This window comes from Schistocerca gregaria, chromosome 7 (assembly GCF_023897955.1).
Source record: "Schistocerca gregaria isolate iqSchGreg1 chromosome 7, iqSchGreg1.2, whole genome shotgun sequence".
In the NCBI taxonomy this organism is placed as follows: Eukaryota; Metazoa; Arthropoda; class Insecta; order Orthoptera; family Acrididae; genus Schistocerca; species Schistocerca gregaria.
The window spans coordinates 218,518,438-218,544,212 of record NC_064926.1 but is presented as its reverse complement, the minus strand read 5'-3'; the positions used below and the strand labels follow the sequence as shown (position 1 = coordinate 218,544,212).

The 25,775-nt window shown below is 42.2% G+C and overlaps 1 protein-coding gene across 2 annotated transcripts in view; it reads left to right on the top strand.

The window, feature by feature from the left end:
* The window catches only part of LOC126281503 (synaptotagmin-10-like), an 865,953-nt gene that overhangs the window by 523,644 nt on the left and 316,534 nt on the right, over window positions 1–25,775 (top strand). For both annotated transcript variants that reach the window (XM_049980517.1, XM_049980518.1), the window contains exon 4: window positions 13,635–13,766. In XM_049980517.1, coding sequence (XP_049836474.1) covers window positions 13,635–13,766 — 132 coding nt within the window. The remainder of the gene's footprint in view (window positions 1–13,634; window positions 13,767–25,775) is intronic.

Sequence of the window (25,775 nt, the reverse complement as noted above, 5' to 3'; positions counted from 1 at the left end):
AGTACACCAAAGAACTGAAACAGAGCTTTGTAAGTTTACTTGCCTGCACGGCGTAGTACACCAAAGAACCGAAAGACATCTTTGTAAGTTTCCTTACCTGAGTGACGGAAGTATTTTCGGAAAATTACGTCAGTAACAGAATTAAGCACCGCAATCTTATCGTTAAGATTACATACTAATATTGAATTTCCTTGGCTAGCGTATGTAGATTTACTGATATCGCTTTGTGTAGTAAAAACAGAAACAAATTGCTTTCTTTTTTCGATAGTTGTTATTTGTATTTGGTTTCTCACCTACGAAAAACAAATTTATTTCTTTTAACTTCCTATTTTTGGTGCCTACTTATTACATTTTGGTTTCGTTTTCTTTACAAATAAAAATGCCTAGAAAATGGTCTAGACTTTCTCAATACAAATAGAACAGTCTAAGGACTGCGCAGTATCAAGAATCCAGTGAAGATCGTGGGGCGAGACTTGCTATACCTCGACTCTATCAAGTATTGGAAATTCAGTCTGAAAGCGAGGCGCAACATAAGTCTGATAGAGAGCCTCAATCATCATCTCGCTCCTCACTACGTATTATGAACAAGTCGTCCTTACATAAGATACTTAGTGCTACCCGTGTGAAGCGGTGGTGGCTGCTACAGCCGAGACGGTGTAAAATGGTCCCTGACAGCTGGAAACGCCGATGCCAGCTTTCAACTGCGAAGTACCAAAGACTGCAGGCAAAATCAATAGCAGTCTATAGCGCTCCGGCAACACTGAGGACCCGCTGAGGTGTCGCTATAGAGACTTACAAAATCGCATAATGCGATTGGTTGCAGCAGGTGCGCGAAGCTGCTTTGCCCGGCCCACTGCACTTGTAAAGGTTTTTCTTACGGCGACTCGACTGTAGTACAAAATAAAGTAACATTTGAGATAAGGATCCAATGGCTGTAAATGTATATTTCACATGATATGCGATCTATAATAGACAATATGCGTGAAGCACTTCTTTTTGTTATGTTTACCTCGTAACGACTGCCTGCTGGTTAACGTGTGTGACACCACCTTGGAATAAGTTATACAACAATCTGTGAAAAGTTCCACTGTAGAGTTTATTGTGCAGCAGGATGTAGTGAACAGAAAGCGGAACGAAAGTGCAGATAAGAATTTCACAACTTACGACATCCTGAGAGGAAGAAATTCATCATCGCGGATAGAAACTTACGAGCAAAATGTTCAATGCGTGTGAAATCTTATGGGACGTAATTGCTAAGGTCATCAGTCCCTAAGCTTACACACTACTTAACCTAAATTATCCTAAGGACAAACACACACACCCATACCCGAGGGAGGACTCGAACCTCCGCCGGGATCAGCCGCGCAGTCCATGACTGCAGAGCCTTAACGCTCTCGGCTAATCCCGCGCGGCAACTTACGAGAAACTGATTTCTTGAAACAGTGAAACCACAGTGTTTTGGCGAATGTTCATCAGAGGCAAAGATATCGTTAAGAGCGCCCCAGGGAAGTATGATAGGAAAGCTGTTGTTCTTTATAGAGTCTACATAAATGATTTGGCGAACAGGGTTATCAGCAGCCAGCGGTTGTTTGCTGCTAATGCTGTGGCGTACGGTAAGATGTCAAAGTTGACTGATTGTAGCAGCATGCAAGACGACTTAAACAAAATTTCTAGTTGCTGTGATGAATGGCAGCTAGCTCTAAATGTGGAAAAATGTAAGTTAATGGGGATGAGTTGAAAGAACAAATATGTAATGTTCGGTTACAATATTATTAGTGTCCTGCTTGACACAGTCAGGTCATTTAAATACCTGGAGTAACGTTTCAAAGCGACATAATATGGAACGATCATGTGAGAACTGAGGTAGGAAAGGTGAATGGTCCACTTTGGTTTATCGCAAGAATTTTAGGAAAGAATGGTTCACCTGTAAAGGAGGCCGCATGTAGGACGATGGTGCGACCTATCCTTGAGTACTGCTCGAGTGTTTGGGATCCATACCAGATCGGATTAAAGAAAGACGTTGAAGCAATTCAGAGGCGGGTTGCTTCACGTGTTATCGATAGATTCGAACAACACGCAAGTGTTACGGAGATGCTTCGGGTCCTCAAATGGGAGACCCTGGAGGGAAGACGAAATTCTGTTCGAGAAACTCTATTGAGAAAATTTAGAGAACAGGAATTTGAAGCTGACTGCAAAACAACTCTAGTGCCACAAACATACATTTCGCGTAAGGACCACGAAGATAAAGTAAGAGGAATTATGGCCCTTACGGAGGCATATACGGAGTCGTTTTACCCTCGCTCTCTTTGCGAGTGGAACAGAACAAGAAATGACTAGTAGTGGTGGAGGGTACCCTCCGCCATGCACCGCACGATGGCTTGCAGAGTAGATCTATGTATATGTAGATGTAGATTAGGCAGTTCCAGTTTCACTCCATGGGACACGGGCGTTTGATGCGCCTGTTAGCTCGCTCACAGGCGAGCGCAGCTAGGTTACCCTCTATGTAGCACTACCGCACACCTTCTGCACATGCGGGAGCCACTGGGCCATCCCTTGCCTGCAAATGCGTCTGTTGTCAAACATGTAAAGCTGGAATACTATAACCTAGATTTTCAAGAACAACATGTTTCCTCACAACAATTCGAGGAGAATTATTTTAATAAACCATGTTTTATTTATGTAGTGTTTTAACACACGTTTAAATGTACTTCATTTTAAGCATATCAACCCTGAGTAGAGTTCAGAACGACAGACAGACACACAGAGACGGACGGACAAAGAGGCTTCACGAGAATGGTAATAACCGTTTTGATGGATCACTGAGAAATTGAGCTGTTATTCGTAGTTTATACATTAAATGTCATTGAGCCTTTTTTTTTACTTTGCCCATGAAAGACAAAATTATTGAACCATATGATTACGTAGCTCTTCATTCTGATGATGTATATGATCACTAAAAGAATTCTTGTGCGTGGAACTCAACGTAGTTTCCATTGAATGTCATTGAACCTTTATTTACTTGCGAAGGACAGACTTCATTGTTGAACCATATGATTACGTAGTTCCTCAGCCTCATGATCCAAATGATTACTAAGAGAATTTATTGGGTGAAGGTCAGCTAGGTTTCTCTCCAGAAACTATTAACTTCTTGCTCAAACATGTGTTTCGACCTGTAGGCATGCCGCTTGATACACGCACTGTACAAGTTTCGATACCAATTCGTGTTGAATCCAATTCCATTGGCATTATATGCGTTGCAGAACGAGTGACTCGCTGACTGATGCAGTGATTTCGATCAGTGCGGAAGAGAACTCCCCAAATGAAATCTAACACGTGTGCCGTATTTGTTTCACATCGGGGAATGCCACACATGCACAGATGTAAAGCATTCAGGTCAGTTCAGAGAGACCATAAAGATTGGTGGGCATTTCACTATCGTGTATGCTCGGGATTAATTATATAAAACAAAATGTTATCCATTATAATAATGTATATTCTCAGAATTAAAAAGTTGACCTGAGGTTTTCGTTGCCCCCCCTCCCCTCCGCTCTCTTTAAATGAGATTTCATGAGATTTTGCTGGACCTCTCCTTCCCATTTTGAGCTTAAGCAATTAACAGACGTCCCCTAAGGTGTAAACTCTTTATACCCAAAAAAACTAAGTTCTCATTTCCGACCATCTGTTATCTCGAAGTACTCAGTTTGGAATCTTTTGCCGTATCTATATATTTGTCCCCAAAAAAATTTGGTACATGCTGAATTTTTAAATTGAAAAATTTACGGTACTAGCTTCGTTGTTTTTGTATCCGATTTCAAACACATCATCTACCTGTGGAGTACTAGAACACGTCTGTAGTAAATTGCTCATTAGCTGTCGTTGGTTTGTTTTGCAGTTTGGCCGCTAAATTTTATTGCGTCTGTTTTATTTATTTATATTTCATCCATAGCGACTAGTTTCGGAGAGGAATCTCACACTCAATTTTTCATCTTCGTTATGAGGCATGCTGACAAACTGATCATATATTGATATTTTTATGAAATTGTAGTTTAATTGTGAGCAATAATGTTGTCATTTCACAGCTTGACATTGGTTAAAAGAATGAATGCTTAAAAATAGAACTTCAGCCCCAAAGCTAGTCACAAAGCATGACATATTCCAACAAACAGAAATCTCCTTCGAGGATAGTGGAGCAGGTCTTCACCCAGTACCACTAAGAATTCGATCTTGCAAACCTGCCGCCGTTTGATTTCCTAAATACGTATAGCATTTGAAGTTCAATGCTGGAACATAAATTTCCTAAAGCAGTACAGTGCATTCTCAAAAAAAAAAAAAAATATTGGAAAAAGCCGCCTTTCAATTTAATAAGGTTTCCGAGCGCTATTAAACATAGAACATTTCCGGGCTATTAGCAGAGTTGTTGGGTGTGTAGCATCCGGGTCTGAAAGTGCAAAATCACCTGCTCGATTCCCAGTACGTGCCAGTTTTTTACTTTTATTTACATTATTTATTTTAATTAACAAATATTGAATCATAATTTTCTAATAAAAATAACATATTTTATTTTAATTACTAATCACATAAAAATAAATAATAATTTGCCGCAGATGTGCTAAGATGTTACTGAAAAATTTCATATATCAATAAAACTGTTCAAGCTTTAGAAACAGAAAAGGGATTTTTACTTTGTTTTTGGCGTTTCGCATTTCTGTATCATATTTTAATGTATTGTGATTGTTCTCATTTTCATGCCATTAAAAATAAAAACATTATACTTTTATTCTACTTTAACAGTCAATATTTGTTAGTTAACTATTCATTTTGAGAATAAATATAGAAATTTTCAAAGCTAGAAATAAACTGCACATACTAAGAATCGAGGCAGCTACTTACGGTTTCAAGACTCCTATATATACACCCTTTTCATTTTTATTTGTTTGGTTTTCAGTGACTCCACTGATATGCTCAAAAGGTGATTTAGTTAACACAGCAAAAAAAAGAAATCTTGTAATATTTAATATCACTTTTCCAATATATTTTTAGTTCTCCTTTTTCTTTATTTTTTATCTGTGTCGTACTCTTTTAGGAAACTAACGCCCAGGCGCTGAGCTTCAAATCTTATAAGTATGAAAAAAATGTAAAAGGCGCAGTCCGTAAGATCAAGACCCCCTGTGAATTGATGTAAACATGAAGCGTATGGCAGCATAACAATACAGTTCGAGGACAAACTAACATGACCGGTTAATAGGGCGTTCAGAAATGTGAGCGGTCTCGCTCGTTCTTTGTATTGGACCCGTAAAACATTAATTCACAGGGTTTGCCGGTGTGTAGTTGGCCTTTTGATGCGCGATACTAATTAGTGGCGAGGCTTTTGGATATTAATTAACAGCGCCCACTGCTGTGTTTCTGGGACGAACCTCCCGACTGCCCTTGGAGGGTCTCTCCTCCTCGTGAAGCGTTCTCCGGCAACGGCGGCCCTTGCCCGACAGTCGTGCTCAAGCTGTTGGAGCAGCTCTCGAGCAGAGGGGGCCCCAGCTCGTCAACGACGTCCAGCTCCCCGTGCAGATCGGCTGCGCATTCCACCATTTGGCAAACGGAAGGCACACATTGTCGTGCCCCTTACAGAACTGTCATCAGTGTGTAGCGGACAGTGTTTTTAGTCACATACTATTCATATCTAACTCAATTCTTAGCTATAGCATTCTTTTCTCTTCAGCAGTTCCATTAAATACAAAAACGGTCCACAAATTACGGAAAGGAGAAGTAAGAGCAACAACAACAAGAATTAGTAACTACACCTATTCTAAAGATTTGATGAAAAGTTGGGGATTTTAACTACGTCATGTGTATACATTCCAATCTACTGTTCATGTAAAAAAATAACCTTGATAACTACTGCATAAATCGTTCTGTCCATAAACATGAAGCAATATGTAGACTGAACTTACAATTAGAAGGTGAAACTTAAAATAGTACACTCCTGGAAATGGAAAAAAGAACACATTGACACTGGTGTGTCAGACCCACCATACTTGCTCTGGACACTGCGAGAGGGCTGTACAAGCAATGATCACACGCACGGCACAGCGGACACACCAGGAACCGCGGTGTTGGCCGTCGAATGGCGCTAGCTGCGCAGCATTTGTGCACCGCCGCCGTCAGTGTCAGCCAGTTTGCCGTGGCATACGGAGCTCCATCGCAGTCTTTAACACTGGTAGCATGCCGCGACAGCGTGGACGTGAACCGTATGTGCAGTTGACGGACTTTGAGTGAGGGCGTATAGTGGGCATGCGGGAGGCCGGGTGGACGTACCGCCGAATTGCTCAACACGTGGGGCTTGAGGTCTCCACAGTACATCGATGTTGTCGCCAGTGGTCGGCGGAAGGTGCACGTGCCCGTCGACCTGGGACCGGACTGCAGCGACGCACGGATGCACGCCAAGACCGTAGGATCCTACGCAGTGCCGTAGGGGACCGCACCGCCACTTCCCAGCAAATTAGGGACACTGTTGCTCCTGGGGTATCGGCGAGGACCATTCGCAACCGTCTCCATGAAGCTGGGCTACAGTCCCGCACACCGTTAGGCCGTCTTCCGCTCACGCCCCAACATCGTGCAGCCCGCCTCCAGTGGTGTCGCGACAGGCGTGAATGGAGGGACGAATGGAGACGTGTCGTCTTCAGCGATGAGAGTCGCTTCTGCCTTGGTGCCAATGATGGTCGTATGCGTGTTTGGCGCCGTGCAGGTGAGCGCCACAATCAGGACTGCATATGACCGAGGCACACAGGGCCAACACCCGGCATCATGGTGTGGGGAGCGATCTCCTGCACTGGCCGTACACCTCTGGTGATCGTCGAGGGGACACTGAATAGTGCACGGTACATCCAAACCGTCATCGAACCCATCGTTCTACCATTCCTAGACCGGCAAGGGAACTTGCTGTTCCAACAGGACAATGCACGTCCGCATGTATCCCGTGCCACCCAACGTGCTCTAGAAGGTGTAAGTCAACTACCCTGGCCAGCAAGATCTCCGGATCTGTCCCCCATTGAGCATGTTTGGGACTGGATGAAGCGTCGTCTCACGCGGTCTGCACGTCCAGCACGAACGCTGGTCGAACTGAGGCGCCAGGTGGAAATGGCATGGCAAGCCGTTCCACAGGACTACATCCAGCATCTCTACGATCGTCTCCGTGGGAGAATAGCAGCCTGCATTGCTGCGAAAGGTGGATATACACTGTACTAGTGCCGACATTGTGCATGCTCTGTTGCCTGTGTCTATGTCCTGTGGTTCTGTCAGTGTGATCATGTGATGTATCTGACCCCAGGAATGTGTCAATAAAGTTTCCCCTTCCTGGGACAATGAATTCACGGTGTTCTTATTTCAATTTCCAGGAGTGTATTTTATACCCAGGGATTAAACTGTACAGGGTGGTTATAATAAAACCAATCCACAATTGTTCGCTGCTCTCTTCGAACGGTGGACCATGCAATGTTCAGCTGTCGTGACACTACACGTGCAATGCTTGAAGATCGCACATTGCGTCCAGGACTCTCAGTCACGGCAACACTAACTTCTTCAACACTTTGTTGCGCAGTGGACCGTCGACCTCTCCCAGGAGCAGTTTTCAAATCGCCAGTTTATTCGAACTACCGAATCATGTTCTTCAACCACGGTACGGTATAGGAAGAGGATACATACGTAGTCGTTTAGTGCGTCGCTACTCATGGAGACTAGCAGTACTGTTACTGTTGTTTTGATAAAACAGCTTTACCAGTAAAACCCTGCTCACCTTGTCCAGACCCGTGTTGACTGTCTGTAGCTCTAAAGCTCACTGATACTTCTGTTTCAACCCTACGACGACGTACCAGTTTTCGCACCTAACACCAATTCGTGGCACTAACAACTACTAACATCGCAAATTCTGCACCGCACAATCTGGAAATCATTCCTATAAATTGGGTATCGAATCAATACGGTAAACAGTTTTCTGTCTTTACTGGCTCAAGCAGCAAAAGTTTAATTATAATCACCCCGTACAATAAATGTCTCAAGAATATTAGAGAAATTAGTCGAACGAACTTATTTAAGTCCCAGTTAGAAAGTATCTGTTAAACAGTGCACGGTATACTTTCAACAATGACTTAGATAATACAGAACAGGGGATTGGCTGACAATTTAGCATAAGTAAATCACAATAACAACAAAATATCTCTATCATTTCACACAATGCGTTCGCGCTACAATGTTTCTTCTTTTCCTTTTCTTTGCTGCAAAACCTTACTCCAAATCTCTCCAGTGATTGATATTAATATCTTATTCTCTTTCATAGAACCTCACTACAAAGCTCTGCAATGAATGACATTAACATCTTCTCCTCTTTCACGGCTCATCAGAGCCTTCATGCACTGTGAAGGGACTCTAGCTCAATTTTTAAGGCATGCAAATGAGAAACCAAACTTTGTCGGCATAGTCCTGATGTTAACTCATACTGTGTTACATTGTGAAAAAGAGTGTGTGTTTGTGTGTGTGTGTGTGTGTGTGTGTGTGTGTGTGTGTGTGTGTGTGTGGAGAAGTGTGGTAATAGGTATTATGAAATGTATGACAGTGTTTACTAGCTCCGAACACTATTGAAAAACTTCTTTGTAAAACAATATTGTAGACTAGAGATAAGCCAAACAGTCTGCACTGTTGTAAACAGACTGCCATTTGTCCAGGAGGTTGGAGACTCCGGTCTCCATCCGAACATCCTGATTTAAAGTTTTCCGAGGTTTCCTTAAATTACTTTAGGGAGATGCTAAGATGATTCGTACCATAAGACCAAGCCCCTTGACAATCTAGTCTTATACGGGGTGTAACGGGTTCAAGGGCAGAGATATTTATATGTGGTACCTTAATATGTTCACAGATCAGAGTATTGGTTGGTTTTTTCTCCCTGCATTGATCAGTCTTCCCGCAAATAGGTCAAATTACATTTTGTTTTCTGCACGGCCGTGGCTGCACCACTGAGTGGCTTCAGCTGTCAGTGTAGACTAACTGTTTTGCTTCCACACGTCCACACTTCATCACCTGACCTGCTGCCCAAGAGGAAATTAGCATTAATATCCTCTTCTTACCATATATACCAGTTACTAACCAACTTAAAAATATACATCTTGTAACACCTACAACTAATAGTCTGCAAATGACGTAAATACTGATGGAATGTTGCTCAGTACATCGTCCTCAATCACCAATATAAATATGTGCTCTTATTCCTCTTAAACCTTGTATATGTGCAATACATTATCTTTTTTGCTCTTAAATTGTAATATCATAAGTGTAAAATATCATTGAAAAACTGAGCCATGGGTGAATCCTTCTTCTTCTTCTTCTTCTTCTTCTACTACTACTACTACTACTACTACTACTACTACTAGGATTTTTCCTCTGCCGTTAACTCAGATCAAGCATAGTGTAACACGTCCTTTTGCCCAGTGACTGTAAGCAGCAGTAGACTGTAATTGGAAAGTTCTCCTTTTGCCAATGGAGTTACAAGAACGACTCAGTTGCTAGATCACACCAGCGCTCCTCATAGCGCGTAGTTTGCTAATACCTCTGGCATGGCAGTCGCCGTTTAGTGTTCGCAAGGTACTTCCCACAAGAACTGCTTTGTAGGCAGCACGCTACACATTTACAAACTTTACCGGCCTCCAAAACACGTTTCCACGATTTCCATCGTTACTACTTACGTTGTCATAAATATGGAGATGATATCCAAGTTGAAAACACTTAAAGAAAGTAGGAATTTCAACTGAGGGAAATCCTCCAACTTTTGGTCAAATTAAATCATTAACTGGAACAAAGTCATATGGCTTCGAAATAGACACACCAAGTTTCTTTTTCCAATATTTTTTCACTGAGGAAAATCGTACTGTCGTTTCTCTTTCTAATCGTCGTACAATGTCAAAATGACAGATAGTGAAATGTCATCACAGCAGACAAAATTAAATTAAAGCACTCAACAGGGGAAAGGCGGCTGGACCCATTCGGATACCTATAGGATCCTGCATCTATTATTCGAAGGAACTAGCACCTCTTCTAGCAACAGTCTGCTGTAGATCGCTGAAGGAACGAAGCGATTCCAGCGATTGGAATAAAAAGCACGAGTCATTACTGTTTTCAAGAAGCGTAGTCGAACAGGCACACAATACTATAGATAGTTCTATATCTCTGTCGTTGGTCTGTTGCAGAATTTTTGAACATGCTTTATACTCGTGTATTATGATCTCTGTATTGCAAAAACTTCTTCTGTAAGTTCCGAAGTCAACGTTCTTGGGACGCCCAGTTCTCTCTGTTCGTCCACGAGACCGAGACAGCAGTAGATACCGGCACCCACGTTGATACCGTGTTTCTTGATATACGGAAGGCGTTGCATACAATTCCACATAGTCGCGTAGTAATCAAAATAAAATCACACGGAATATCAAACCAAGTTTGTAATGGGACACAAGAGTTCCTGGCGAATATAACACAGCACGTCATTCGGAACGTAGAGAAATCTTCAGGCATAAATGCGACTTCAGGCGTACCTTAATGGAATGTTACAGGACTATTACTTTTTGGAGTACATTGCAATTACCTTGTGTATAATGTCGGAACCACTAAGAGGCTGTTCTTGGATGATTCTGTTACAGAGAGAGAGAGAGAGAGAGAGAGAGAGAGAGAGAGAGAGAGCAACGTTAGGAACGAGTATCGAAAGGCAGGAAGACCTGCGGAGGATTGACGACTGCTACAGGAAACGCTAGGTGACGTTCAACACAAACAAAAGAAATGAATTTCAGATAAATAGGCGGAAAAAGCCCTTACTACATGATTGCACGATTTCAGAAGCATAAGTGGAGCCCGTCATTTCATTAAATGTCTGGAAGTATGCGATTTGAAGTGGAACAAGCACATAAAAGTAACGGCAGGAAAGGCAGAGGTCAGATCTAGATTCATCGGAAGAAATCTCAGGAAATCTATTCGGCACGCAAAGTAGGTGCAAAACCCTCGTTCGACCGATATTTGAATATTGCTCATCAATTTGGGACCGTAGCGGATAGGAATGACAAAGGAAATGTAGAAGATACAAAGAAGAGCAGCACGTTTCGTCACAGTTTCGTTCAGCAAGAGCAAATGCATCATGAAGATGCTTCATTCAAGTCCTGTGGTAGACAGTACAGTAGAGGCGCCATGCATCAACGTGTGGAGTACTTTTAAAATTTTACATGCACACGTTCCGAAAGGCGTCAACCAATATATTGCTTACCATGAACGTAAAATTAAAGCGAATCTAGCTCACACCGAGGCTTACCAACTATCATTCCACCCATTCTACATTAACGATTGGAAGAGTGAAACAACAGTTCAACAGATTAAACACCGTTAGCCCATATGGTGCTGAAAGGTGTGAATATAACAGTACTATCAGCTTAATAAGTCATGGTTGCAAAAATACTAACACGAATTCTGTACAGAAGAATGGAAAAACTGGTAGGAGCCGACCTCGGGGGATATCGACGTGGAAGCGGGAGAAATTTAGGAACAGGCGAAGCAATACTGACCTCACGTCTTATCTTAGCAAGACAAATCTACGTTAATAGCGTCTGAGACATAAAGAAAACTTTTGACTGGAATACTTTCTTTGAAATTCTGAAGGTAACAGGGGTAAAATTCGGGGAGCGAACGGCGTTTTACAACTTGTACAGAAACCAGATGGCAATTATAAGAGTCGAAGGGTATGAAAGGGAAGCGGTGGTGGAGAAGGGAGTGAGACGGGGTCGTAGCCTATTCCCGACGTTATTCAATCTGTACACTGAGCAAACAGTGAAGGAAACCAAAGAAAAATTTGGAGAGGGAATTAAAGTTCAGGGAGAAGAAATAAAATCCTGGATGTTTGCCGATGACATTTTAATTCTGTCAGAGACAGTAAACGACTTGGAAGAATAGTTGAACGGAATGGATAGCATACTGAAAGGAGGAAATAAGATGGACATCAACAAAAGCAAACAAGGCTAATGGAATGTAGTCGACTTAAATCAGGTGTTGCTGAGGGAATTAGATAAGGAAACGGGACACTTAAGGTATTAGATAAGATTAGATAAGTTTTGCTATTTGGGCAGCAAAATAACTGATGATGACCGAAATAGAGAAAATATAAAATGTATACTGGCAATGACAGGAAAAGCATTTCTGACGAAGAGGAATTTGTTAACATCGAATATAGATATAAGTGTTAGGAAGTCTTTTCTGAAGGTATTTTTCTGGATTCTGCACAGATATAGAAATGAAACATGGACGATAAACGGTTTAGATAAGAAGAAAATAGAAGCTTCTTAAATGTAGGGCTACAGAAGAATGTTGAAGATCTGATGGGTAGATTGCTGAAGATTTGATGGGCAGATCACGTAACTAAGGAGTAGGTACTGAATACGATTAGGGAGAGCTGAAATTTGTGACACAACTTGAATAAAGGGAGGGATCGGTTGGTATTACACATTCTGAGACATCAAGGTACCGCCAGTTTAGTAGTGGAGGAAAGCATGTGTGTGCGAGAGGGGAGGGGGGGAAGGGCAGTAAGAATCATAGAGGGAGACCAAGAGATGAATGCAGTCGGCAGACTGAAAAGGATGTAGGTTCCAGTAGTTACTGGGAGATGAAGAGGCTTGCACAGAATAGTGTAGCCATGGAGATCTGCATCAAACCAGTCTTCGGACTTACGACCAAAACAACAGCCCTTGGATGACACATAAGTCGTGCACGCTCATTCGAGTTATTTGTCAATGACAGTTGATCGGATATATAGAGAGGCGGTTAGTAATGTAGCCGTCATTTATTCTGCAATTGATGAATACCAAGAAAGTCGAAACCTGTTGCGCTCCGATGAAATGAAGGAAATTTCTATAAAGAGGCTAAGGCCTTTTTTCCAGATTGTCTTTATTAAATGAATGTTTAGCTTTAAATCGATGTTTAATCGTTAGTCGCATCTCTGATTGTGTAACTTCCGCGAAATGTAGAGCGAGACGCGTGCTGAGTTGTTAGTCAGGACGACACGTATGTTACCTTGATCCTGTTCGAGTGATACTTAGATCCCCACGTGCTTCCCGTTCAGACCGTATGTGGCAGACATGACTACATGACACCCGCGGCCTTTTACATTTTCACCACATTTTATACATAAGAAATCCAGTTCCTTTTACGTCAAGACATTCTTTTAGTCATTAATGGCAAATAATGCATTTCCCCAAACTAGAACATAAAAAACCGAGCGAGGTGGCGCAGTGGTTAGCGCACTGGACTCGCATTCGGGAGGACGACGGTTCAATCCAGTCTCCGGCCATCCTAATTTAGGTTTTCCGTGAGTTCCCTAAATCGCTTCAGGCAAATGCCGAGATGCTTCCTTTGAAAGGGCACGGCCGATTTCCTTCCCCATCCTTCCCTCACCCGAGCTTGCGCTCCGTCTCTAATGACCTCGTTGTCGACGGGACGTTAAACACTAATTTCATCCTCCTCCCCTAGAACCTAAACCTCGCGACAATGAACCTTTGGTGATGAGTATTAAAACCGGATTTTTGCAGAAACCCCAGTGATTCTCTAACGCACTGCCTCTTATGTTGCAGCCTGAGCTGTACAAGAAGGAGATGATGGCCCGCCAGTCTTCCACGGACAGTTCCAGCACCGAGATGGAGTACTGCGGCAAACTCCACTTCGCCCTCAGATACGACCAAGACATCGAGGGGCTCATAGTGAAGGTAAGAGGACACCAACAAGATTGGAGTAACAATAAGTGTAGTAGTTGTAGGTAAGAGGACACCAACAAGATTGGAGTAACAATAAGTGTAGTAGTTGGCGCATATTTCTTTACAGATGAACCCGATTTCGAGAATTGCTAAGGGATATTTTCTCGGTATTTTGGTAGGAGGGGGCAGTGGTCTTCAATGACTCGTTATAAGGTATTTGCATTTCGTTTGATTTCTTACTCTTATTTGTCTCAGTATCTGTACGACAATAAACAAATCGGTTTCACTTATTCACGGGTTCTTGCTACTGACAACAATAATGCCCACTTTTCTCTACGGCCTCTAGCTTCATTCAGTACTATTCGGAAGACGAAGACCTCAGACACGGCCGACCGATTCGGCTCATATTTGGCAGGCCGTGTGTATTGAAAGTAAAATAAAAGACTCTAAAAGATTTTGGCTCAAAAGCTAACAACCTCCCGTCCTTTAGAAAACAACCCCTAAAATTCATGACGCACAATCGACTCTAACTTAACAAGATTGATAGATAACTGGAAATTCAGGATTTTTCATCATTACATGTGGAGTCCGAAAACACGTTTCCCCAGTAATCTAGGAAAGAAGTTGCTGTGACTGCCGCTTACATTCGCATAAGGGCTAAGGTAAAGGCGGGTGAAAGAAAGCGCCGCTGGCGTAGCTATCAAGCCATCTGGTTGCGCACCAGAGAACCTGTATTCGATCCCTGTATCCATCCGGTAGTTTTTTTTCCATTTGTGCATTGAAGAATAGGAGGGTTAACAAGATAATCAGTAAGGAATAATAACAAGTTGAATAAGTTAACTGCCGTCTGTTGCAACTGTAACAAAAGCCTCATTAAGAACCAGACGCGTTTCGCTTTATTCTAAAGCGTCTGCAGTAGTCACTGTAACAATATGACTATTCCTCTTACAAGATTAACGTACCCCGCAATAGCGAAAGAGAACACGCGAAATGGCGATACTTCCCAATACAGAAATGCGTATGTATTAAGTACAGTGAAAGTGTTGTGTGCAAAAACTCGACACATACTAGTGAAAGACGAAGACGATGCAAAAAAGAACTGCCTCGAGTTGAAGAACCATGTATGAAAAAGAACAGAAACTGTTTATAGTAGTAAGTATGGAATGCGATCTATAAAATTGTGAGAGAAAAAAACGATATTGTTACAGTGACCACTGAAGAGGCTTTAGAATAAAGCGACACGCATCTGTTCTTAATAAGACTTTGATTAGAGCTGCAAAAGATGGCAGTTAACCTAGACAACTGTGTATGTGTAACTGCGGAAAAAGGAGCCGAAAATAAAGAAGACAACATATAAACAACAAGGCAGACTATAAATTTCTCTAACGACTTGAATTAGCAGTGAATTAAAATTTTAATCCTGGTCTACTTAAAATAGCTCTACACAGACTTTGTTAATGTTCTCAGTCTCCTTTGAACAACTACATGGATCTTCGTACATCCATATTTAAACTGGATGAATGTGGGACACAGCTGGTATAATTTTTATTAAAAATGAAATTCCTCCAGCTATACTTAAGATTTTATATTTACTTCGCTACTAGTTTCGACGTTGTGTCAACGCCATCTTCAGGCCCGTACACTTTGATGAAAATAGTTAGTGCCCGCCATTCATGTGGATCACGTGTTGGTCTCACCGCAGACTGCTAGACTGAGCCACACACAACTGATTTCATCAAAGTGTATGGGCCTGAAGATGGCTTTGCTGCAACGTCGAAACTAGCAGCGAAGTAAATATAAAATCTTCAGTACATCTGGAGGAAATTCATTTTTAATAAAAACTGCATGGATGGTGCTCGTCACATAAATATTCGAAGCAAATATTCTCGCTGGACCAAGAACATTTTATGAATCCTATCCTCGCGTAATTACATCGTACCTGTGGAAGATTTGGCGGAAAACAGACTTCAATCATATCAGAAATATTATTTTTCAGGAATTAATTTTATGAATACCACGCGTGCGATAACCTCACTTACAAAATCGATGCTGAAAGTTGATCATGAAATACGTTATGAATCTTTGTTGCATCCGCCCGGTTGGCAATTTTCGATGGGTATACGGAAGCACACTGCACTTTAGGAACCTCCAAATAAAGTTCTATACCGCATCGCGAGCCTGGCCGTCTGTTGTCCTTGATGATTTCGCAGCAGCACTACTCGGAGTTTTTTCATGGAACGATGCTTAAAATTTTACGTCTCTACTAATGCAAGTGGTTTGTGAAATTATTGATTGCCGTATTAACTCTCCTATTTCTACCCATTTTGATACGGAAATAAGAACGAATAAAAAAAATTTCATAACGCATTTGAGAGTCGGTCGCTTGTTGAAGAGCCGTTACGTTATGAGTCGATACGCGGCCGTTGTAATAGTCTCCTTCATCGATTTCTAGGAAAACATGCATTTGCGGAGCCCATATATAGGGATGAAAAATGTTCAGTTGTTAATTATGTATTTATTCCGTTAATTTTGAGTCGATTGCGGTAATGAACTCTTAAGGGGCAGTTTTTTTTTTTCAAAAACGGAAGAGTGTTGAGCCAAAATGTCCTAAGCTTTACATTTTAGGTTGTACACAAGCGTCCTGTCAAGTATGAATTGAATTGGTTGGCCGTGTTTGAGAGCTTCCCCTAGTCAGTCCTGTCTCGGGTTTGTTTTTGCGGCTGTGATACTTGGACGTCAACAGAGATACTCAGGACTATAGGTCAGTTTAGAGATGAAGAGGTCGACGATGTGCATCTCCTTTAGGAGCTCTCTGAATGCAATGGGAGAGCTGCGCAAGGACGCTAAGTTCAACTGTTTCCGCAGCGATAAAAGTGTGTGTTACGTCTGAGGGATGTCGCATTACTATGTGTTTCATATTTTACGAGTTGGTGACTACGTGTTATAGAGTTTTCACTCTCGCGAAGGCATTTGTATTACTATATGGCTAAAATCAGCTAGTACCAGTTGCAAGTTGTCTAGTAACAGCTTGCAGGGAGAACAAAAGTTTGATTTTTAGTATTTCATAAAATTATTGATAGAATTAAATTTTTTAAAATATTTTCACACCGTCTCCTCGTTAAGTGATATAATCTTATGTTAAAGATGTGACGCAATAAAAGCACTCCGTCTTCAGGCCACAAGCGGCCCACCGGGTCAATCCGACCGCCGTGTCATCCTCAGTTGAGCATGCGGATAGGCGGGACGTGTGGTCAGCACACCGCTCTCACGGTCGTTATGATGGTTTTCTTTGACCAGAGTCGCTACTATGCGGTCGAGTAGCTCCTCAATTGGCATCACGAGGCTGATTGCATCCCGAAAACTGACGACCTGAATGGTCACCCATCCTAGTGCCGGCCACGCCCAACAGCGCTTAATGTCGGTGATTTCACGGGAACCGGTGTATCCACTGCGGCAAGGCCGTTGCCTTGACGCAATAAGACAAGTATTAAATTTAAAAACTGAGCATGTGTAGACTACAGCCGTGAAACGAAGGAATTACAGCCGTTAACTGCCAATGGGCATTGATTTATATCAATAGGGAAAGTTAAAAATTTGTCGTGGACCTGGATTAGAAGTCAGATCTCTTACTTACTAGGCAGATGCGCTGACTACTATCCTATCCCCACACAGTGGTCACCACAGCTATCCTAGCACGCCTCTCGTCGGACTCAAAATCCTAATTCATACCACACACTACGGATGCAGTGTTCCCACTCATTAGCCTGATTACTCGCGGTATCTCTTCCATTCCCCGTGAGCCTTCGAGCTCTGTGTGAATCTTCACTGGTCGTCATCGGCTTAATTATATATGTGGTATCTGTTCTTTCCGACATGTCCGAAAGAAGAGACACCACATAGTGTATTACCACATCCATCCATTATTTGAGAATGAGAGCTACTTCTAAGGAACTTTGCAGCTAATTTCAAACCTTTTCGAATGTTTTTCGTTGATGTTTGAATGAAGGTAATGGGAGGGCAATGAGTAATCTCGCACTATCACATTGCGCTCTCAGAATCTAAATGAAAGATCGTAGAAGCCAGAGGCTTGTGTGTGATCTCTGAATAGCCACATATGCATAATAAGTACAATAGCGACCCCAAACATTATGATCACTGCCTACCGCGAGACTGAATCTACATCTACATCTATATACATACTCCGGCAGCCACCTTATGGGGCTTGGAGGAGGGTACCTTGTACCACTCTTGTCGTTTCCTTTCCTGTTTCACTCGTATATAGAACATGGGAGAAACCCAGTGTCATTATGCCTCCGTATGAGCCCTAATTTTTCGTATGTTATCTTTGTGGTCCTTACGCGAAACGTATGTTGATGGCGGTAGGATTGTTGTGCAGTCAGCTTCAAATGCTGGTTCTTTAATTTTTCTCAATAGTCTTCCACAAGAAGAACGTCGCCTACCTTCCAAGGATTCCCTTTTGAGTTGCCGAAGCACCTCTGTAACACTTGTGTGTTGTTTGAGCCTACTGGTAATAAATCTAACACGCCGCCTCTTAACGTGTTCCTTTAATCCACCTTTTGCGGATCCCAAGCACTCGAGCACTACTCAAGAATAGTAGATAACCAACACTTTCCTAAAAATCTCCCTATAAACCGAAGTCGGATATTTCGATTCCACGACTGTAGGAATCACCTGGTTTTGAGGCGAAGAACTCATCCTAAAACGAAGTTCCTTGAAGACTGTTCGACAGAGAGTAAAAAAGGTGAACGAGGTGGGTGCAGAATGACTCGCCAATCCAACTCCTGCATGGTGTTTTCTGTCAGTCTAGCAGAAAGCTGGCGGGGGTTTTCGTGTATCAGCATTGTTTCACGCAGCCTTCCCGGTCATTGTTCTTGGGCTGCGCCTGCAAAGACATCTCAGTTGTTGATAATAAATGTCAGCAGTGATGGTTACTCCCGGGGCAAGCAGTTGGTAGTAGACCACACCGACGAAGTTCCACCACATGCATAACGTGATCTTTTACGGACGCGCGAAGGTCTTTGTACAGGAGGTTGTGGCTTTGTTTGGACTCAACCATTTCTCTATTTTCTTTATGTTACCCTAAAGATACCATTTCTCGTCGCCAGTAACAGTACAGGATAGGAATGGTCGGTGTTGTTCACGAGCCAATTAGTGACGAGCTACCAGGGATGCACTTACGACCACCTGCTCATTTTTGTGAATTTGGCTTAGAGCATGTGGTACCCGTAGGCTCAGTTTTTACAAATTTCACATTGCATGGAAATACCGCACGATGGTGAAATGATCCCATTTTATTACATCTGCCATTTCTCGAGCACACTGACGTGGATCATTGTGGATTAATGCCTTCAGACGATCTTCATCAAAACCAGAAGGTTCTCCTTAACGTGGAGGGTGAGTAACGTCAAAACGATCCTCCTTAAACAGAAAACCATTTTCTTTTCATGCTCTGACGAATGGCCTAACCCCATATACAGCACCAATGTTTCGGACCATCTCCGCTGATGTTACCCTCTATTGAACTTAAACAGAAAAGTATGTCGAAAACGTTCCGATTTCTCCAACTGTAACTTCATTTTGTCGGGTCCACAGCACCACTCATTATCTAGAAATGACAAAATTACAAAATGTAAACTCAAACTACAACAGTGGATTACAAATAAAAAATGACAATCGATAAATAAACCCATTGTAACAGGAATACCAACAAGCAAAACAAAACACTACAAACTTATGCGTAATCGTAATAATTAGCGATGTCATAAGTCCAACAACTTGTCGCCTACTCTTGGAGGCACCGTCCTTCAACTACTCTCCACAGATATTCACTACAGTCACATGCGGAAAGCTGACGAGTTGAATCGACTCCGAAATGTTTGTTCCTAGGTTCCAGGCCAGAACAGTCTGACCTTCTGATAGCCTGTTATATCAGTGGATTTCATCCAGTTTGCGTCCGTTATCGTCGCTAGAATGATTGCCTACTCGCCTCAGCTCCTCTTGCACTCTTTCCCTGAAACGTTCCGTCAGCGCAATGAGTCCAGTTGGCATAGGACCGAGTATGTTGTCCTCGACGGCGAGTGTTTATCGGAGACGAGGGTATCTTCAGGGGTGCCACATGGAAGTTGATAGGACCGCTGTTATTTTATATATACATGATCTGTCGGACTGGGTGGACAGCAGTCTGCGGTTGTTCTGTCACCGATGCTAAGGTCTATTGGAAGATGTCGAAGCTGAGAGACTGTAAAAGGATACAAGACGACTTATACAAAATTTCTAGTTGGTGTGATGACCGGTAGCTGGCTCTAAATGTAGAAAAGAATAAGTTAATACGGATGAACAGGAAAAACAATCCCATAATGTTCAGATACAGCATTATTAGTGTCTTGCTTGACACAGTCAGGTCGTTTCAATACTTGGGCGTAACGTTCCAAAGCGTTATAAAATCGAACGAGCATGTGAGGATCACGGAAGGGAAGGAGAGTATACTATTGATGACTCAAGTCTCTGTTATATGTATCTTCCGTATTTATTAAACTTATGGAAAAACGTTACGAACAGATGCACCAACCTAATATTACTGCAGTGAACACGTAGTCTTCGAGTTTGGACGGTAGATCAATAGTTCTCTTGATCAGAAGAATCATGTTTCTTGTTACACCTCGTCAATTTTCTTGTGCTGATACGTCTTAATACAGGCGAAATGCTAAACATGCTCCGCGCCCTGAACGCACAACATTTGTGGCAGTATTGTGCTTTGGGCAACATTCACCTGAGCTTACATGGGGACTCCGGTACTAACCGAGCGAAACATGAAAGATGTGCACCAACAAGGAAATCGCGCATACTCGCTATCATCGTTTTCGTACAGATTCATGGCATATGCTGGGTCTGGCCATAAACTAAAGTGACAGAAGTGCGAACGCCAGATCGCCAAGAGTTTAGTGGAAAAAAAGCATTTTTGGTATGTACTGAGTGATGCATGAGCTATCTATGTAACCGCAGCATCTACTAAGCGGTTGTCAAGGCGGAAAGAGTACATAATGGTAATCCCAGGATCGTGGGATCAGTTCCCTAAGCCGAAGCATTTCTTCTTTTATCTTTTCAGTTTTTACGTTACTCACACTGCATATAAACGGAAATAACGCTCAATATATTGCATTTATTATTTTTTCACAAAAGATTTGAAAAAGAAACGGAAAAGAAAAATGGGATTTCAAATAAATTTGCAAAAATGGATTGTACTTGGAGGGTCCACGAGGACCCTGAAAATAGCTTTCCAAGGAGGAATCCTAACTTAAGCGTGGTTTGCTTCCAAAATGCCCGATGTGAGAGAATTGTCTGTGAATGTAAAATACGTTTGGTTTTTTATATAAACTTTAAAACAAACGCATAATTGTAAAAAATCTGTCTTTCTGACGTGTGCAAGAGACCGAGAAAATTACTGTTACCTCTGTTTTTACGATGACTGGCACTGCAGCAGGTGTAAATCATTAATTGCAAAATAATAAAAGTAATTAATTTCGAATACGAAGTTCTCATAATTGCCATAGAATACCATCCTCTACATCTACATCTACATCCATACTCCGCAAGCCACCTGACGGTGTGTGGCGGAGGGTACCCTGAGTACCTCTATCGGTTCTCCCTTCTATTCCAGTCTCGTATTGTACGTGGAAAGAAGGATTGTCGGTATGCTTCTATGTGGGCTCTAATCTCTCTGATTTTATCCTCATGGTCTCTTCGCGAGATATACGTAGGAGGGAGCAATATACTGCTTGACTCTTCGGTGAAGGTATGTTCTCGAAACTTTAACAAAAGCCTGTACCGAGCTACTGAGCGTCTCTCCTGCAGAGTCTTCCACTGGAGTTTATCTATCATCTCCGTAACGCTTTCGCGATTACTAAATGATCCTGTAACGAAGCGCGCTGCTCTCCGTTGGATCTTCTCTATCTCTTCTATCAACCCTACCTGGTGCGGATCCCACACTGCTGAGCAGTATTCAAGCACTGGGCGAACAAACGTACTGTAACCTACTTCCTTTGTTATAGGATTGCATTTCCTTAGGATTCTTCCAATGAATCTCAGTCTGGCATCTGCTTTACCGACGATCAACTTTATATGATCATTCCATTTTAAATCACTCCTAATGCGTACTCCCAGATAATTTATGGAATTAACTGCTTCCAGTTGCTGACCTGCTATTTTGTAGCTAAATGATAAGGGACCTATCTTTCTATGTATTCGCATCACATTACACTTGTCTACATTGAGATTCAATTGCCATTCCGTGCACCATGCGTCAATTCGCTGCAGATCCTCCTGCATTTCAGTACAATTTTCCATTGTTGCAACCTCTCGATACACCACAGCATCATCTGCAAAAAGCCTCAGTGAACTTCCGCAAGCCACCTGACGGTGTGTGGCGGAGGGTACCCTGAGTACCTCTATCGGTTCTCCCTTCTATTCCAGTCTCGTATTGTACGTGGAAAGAAGGATTGTCGGTATGCTTCTGTGTGGGCTCTAATCTCTCTGATTTTATCCTCATGGTCTCTTCGCGAGATATACGTAGGAGGGAGCAATATACTGCTTGACTCTTCCTTTGCCCCTCCTTTTCACGCCTTTTACGAAAATATTAATAAGTACAATGTACTGAGCATTATTTAGGTTTATTTGAAATGTAAGTAACGTAATAATTGGAAATAAAGAAATTTCCGTATATATACTCGACCAACCGACCCTGACAACTGTTCTGCACTATTTCCGCTACGACAACCGCCGTCTAGAAACTCCGGTAGCATAAAGGGCTAAAGCCTCTCCGATCAGCGCCAGAAGTTTCTTCATACGTTTTGCCATCTGGCGCTCCCACTTCCATGAATTTCATTTCTGGCCCAGAGCCGCGTATCCCACAAATTGTGACGAACTCGACGATGACGTGTAGGGGGCGGTCCTCTTGTAACTGAGCATTATTCTGTATCACCGGTAACCCTTCTTGTTTTAAATCTTTCCTGACTTGCATTGCCCTTTCCAGTAGAACAAGTTTCTGCGCCACAAGGTCATAAACGTGCTACAGTGCTTTGTGGAGCATGATAGTCAACTTACATTGTTGTCCGGGGCACTAAATGCACTGAATCTGAACGAGACGAACACATGTGGGTCACTGTGAGACGACAGCTCCGCGCCCACAAACTAACGCTGTATAATTTACGGTTTCTGGCGCCAAGTACTTCCGGAACTTTATCAAGGACTCGAATCCATCCACCGCAGAATCGCTGTTGCATTGCGTTCCAGAAGCGTAATAAAACACTGTGAAGTACGTGGTCATAATATTATGACTACTAAATGTTTGAGACCGTGATAAAAAGTAATGGCTCCGATTTTTTTATCTTTTCAGGTAAAAGGAGGTGTCTAGCAAGAAAATTAGGATTGTGTCAGTATATTCGCATTGTGAAGGGACAGATCAATAAAAGATGGATAGTTTTTATGAGGCACTCAGTGATGTAGTTGTTAGAGTAAAGGACAAGGACAGTGTTCTGCTCATGGGTGATTTTAATGCCAGGATTCGAAATCGAACAGAAGGGTATGAAAAGGTTATGAGTAAATTTGGAGAGGATATGGAGGCCAACAGGAACGGGAAACAACTCTTGGATTTCTGTGCCAGTATGGGCTTAGTAATCACAAACTCCTTTTTTAAACATAAGAACATTCACCGGTATACTTGGGAAGGCAGGGGAACCAGATCTGTCATTGACTATATAATAACAGATCAGGAATTTAGGAAGGCTGTGAGGGACACACGTATATTCAGGGGATTCTTTGATGACACTGATCATTATTTAATCTGTAGTGAAATTGGGATTGTGAGGCCGAAAGTGCAGGAGGTCAAGTCCATATGTAGGAGGATAAGAGTGGAGAAACTTCAGGATAAAGAAATCAGGCTCAGGTACACAACGGCAATCTCAGAAAGGTACCAGTTAGTTGAATGTAGTCAATTACAATCATTGGAAAAGGAATGGACAATGTACAGGGACACAGTACTAGAAGTGGCTAAAGAATGTCTTGGAACAGTAGTGTGTAAAGGTAGGATGAAGCAAACAGCTTGGTGGAATGACACAGTCAAGGCAGCCTGTAAAAGGAAAAAGATGGCGTATCAAAAATGGCTACATACTAGAACTCAGGTAGACAGAGGAAGTTATGTTGAAGAAAGAAACAAAGCCAAACAGATAATTGCAGCATCCAAGAAGAAATCTTGGGAAGACTTTGGAAACAGGTTGGAGACTATGGGTCAAGCTGCTGGAAAACCATTCTGGAGTGTAATTAGGAGTCTTCGAAAGGGAGGTAAGAGGGAAATGACAAGTATTTTCGACAGGTCAGGAAAACTGCTGGTGAATCCTGTGGATGCCTTGGGCAGATGGTGGGAATATTTTGAAGAGTTGCTCAATGTAGGTGAAAATACGATCAGCAATGTTTCAGATTTTGAGGTAGGCTGGGATAGGAATGATGATGGAAATAGAATCACATTTGAGGAAGTGGAGAAAATGGTCAATAGACTGCAGTGCAATAAAGCAGCTGGGGTGGATGAAAGTAAGTCGGAACTCATCAAATACAGTGGAACGTCAGGTCTTAAATGGCTACACAGGATAATTGAAATGACCTGGGAGTCGGGATAGGTTCCATCAGACTGGACACACCAATCTTCAAACATGGAAACAGAAACGATTGTAACAACTACAGAGGTATCTCTTTAATCAGCGTTGTGGGTAAAATCTTCTCAGGTATTGTTGAAAGGAAAGTGCGAGTATTAGTTGAGGACCAATTGGATGAAAATCAGTGTGGGTTTAGGCCTCTTAGAGGTTGTCAGGACCAGATCTTTAGCTTACGGCAAATAATGGAGAAGTGTTATGAGTAGAACCGGGAATTGTATCTGTGCTTTATAGATCTATAAAAGGCTTATGACCGGGTTCCTAGGAGGAAGTTATTGTCTGTTCTACGAGATTATGGAATAGGAGGCAAACTTTTGCAAGCAATTAAAGGTCTTTACATGGATAGTCAGGCAGCAGTTAGACTTGACGGTAAATTGAGCTCATGGTTCAGAATAGTTTCAGGGATAAGACAAGGCTGCACATTGTCTCCACTGTTGTTCATATTATTTATGGATCATATGTTGAAAACAATGGGATGGTTGGGTGAGATCAAGATATGTGAACACAAAATAAGCAGTCTTGCATATGCGGATGACTTAGTTGTGATGGCAGATTCTATTGAAAGTTTTCAAAGTAATATTTCAGAGCTAGATCATAAATGTGAGGACTATGGTATGAAGATTACCATCTCCGAAACGAAAGTAATGTCAGTGGGAAAGAAATATAAACGGACTGAGTGCCAAATAGGACGAACAAAGTTGGAACAGGTGGACAGTTTCAAGTACTTAGGGTGCATATTTTCACAGGATAGCAACATAGTGAAAGAAATGGAAGCGAGGTGTAGCAAAGCTAATGCAGTGAGCGCTCAGCTGCGATCTACTCTCTTCTGCAAGAAGGAAGTCAGTACCAAGACTAAGTTATCTGTGCACCGTTCAATCTTTCGACCAACTTTGTTGTATGGAAGCGAAAGCTGGGTGGATTCAGGTTACCTTATCAACAAGGTTGAGGTTACTGATATGAAAGTAGCTAGGATGATTGCAGGTACTAGTAGATGGGAACAATGGCAGTAGGGTGTCCACAATGAGGAAATCAAAGAAAAACTGGGAATGAACTCTATAGATGTAGCAGTCAGTATGAACAGGCTCAGATGGTAGGGTCATGTTACACGCATGGGAGAAGCAAGGTTACCTAAGAGACTCATGGGTTCAGCAGCAGAGGGTAGGAGGAGTCAGGGCAGACCAAGGAGAAGGTACCTGGATTCGGTTAAGAATGATTTTGAAGTAATAGGTTTAACATCAGAAGAGGCACCAATATTAGCACTGAATAGGGGATCATGGAGGAATTTTATAAGGGGGCTATG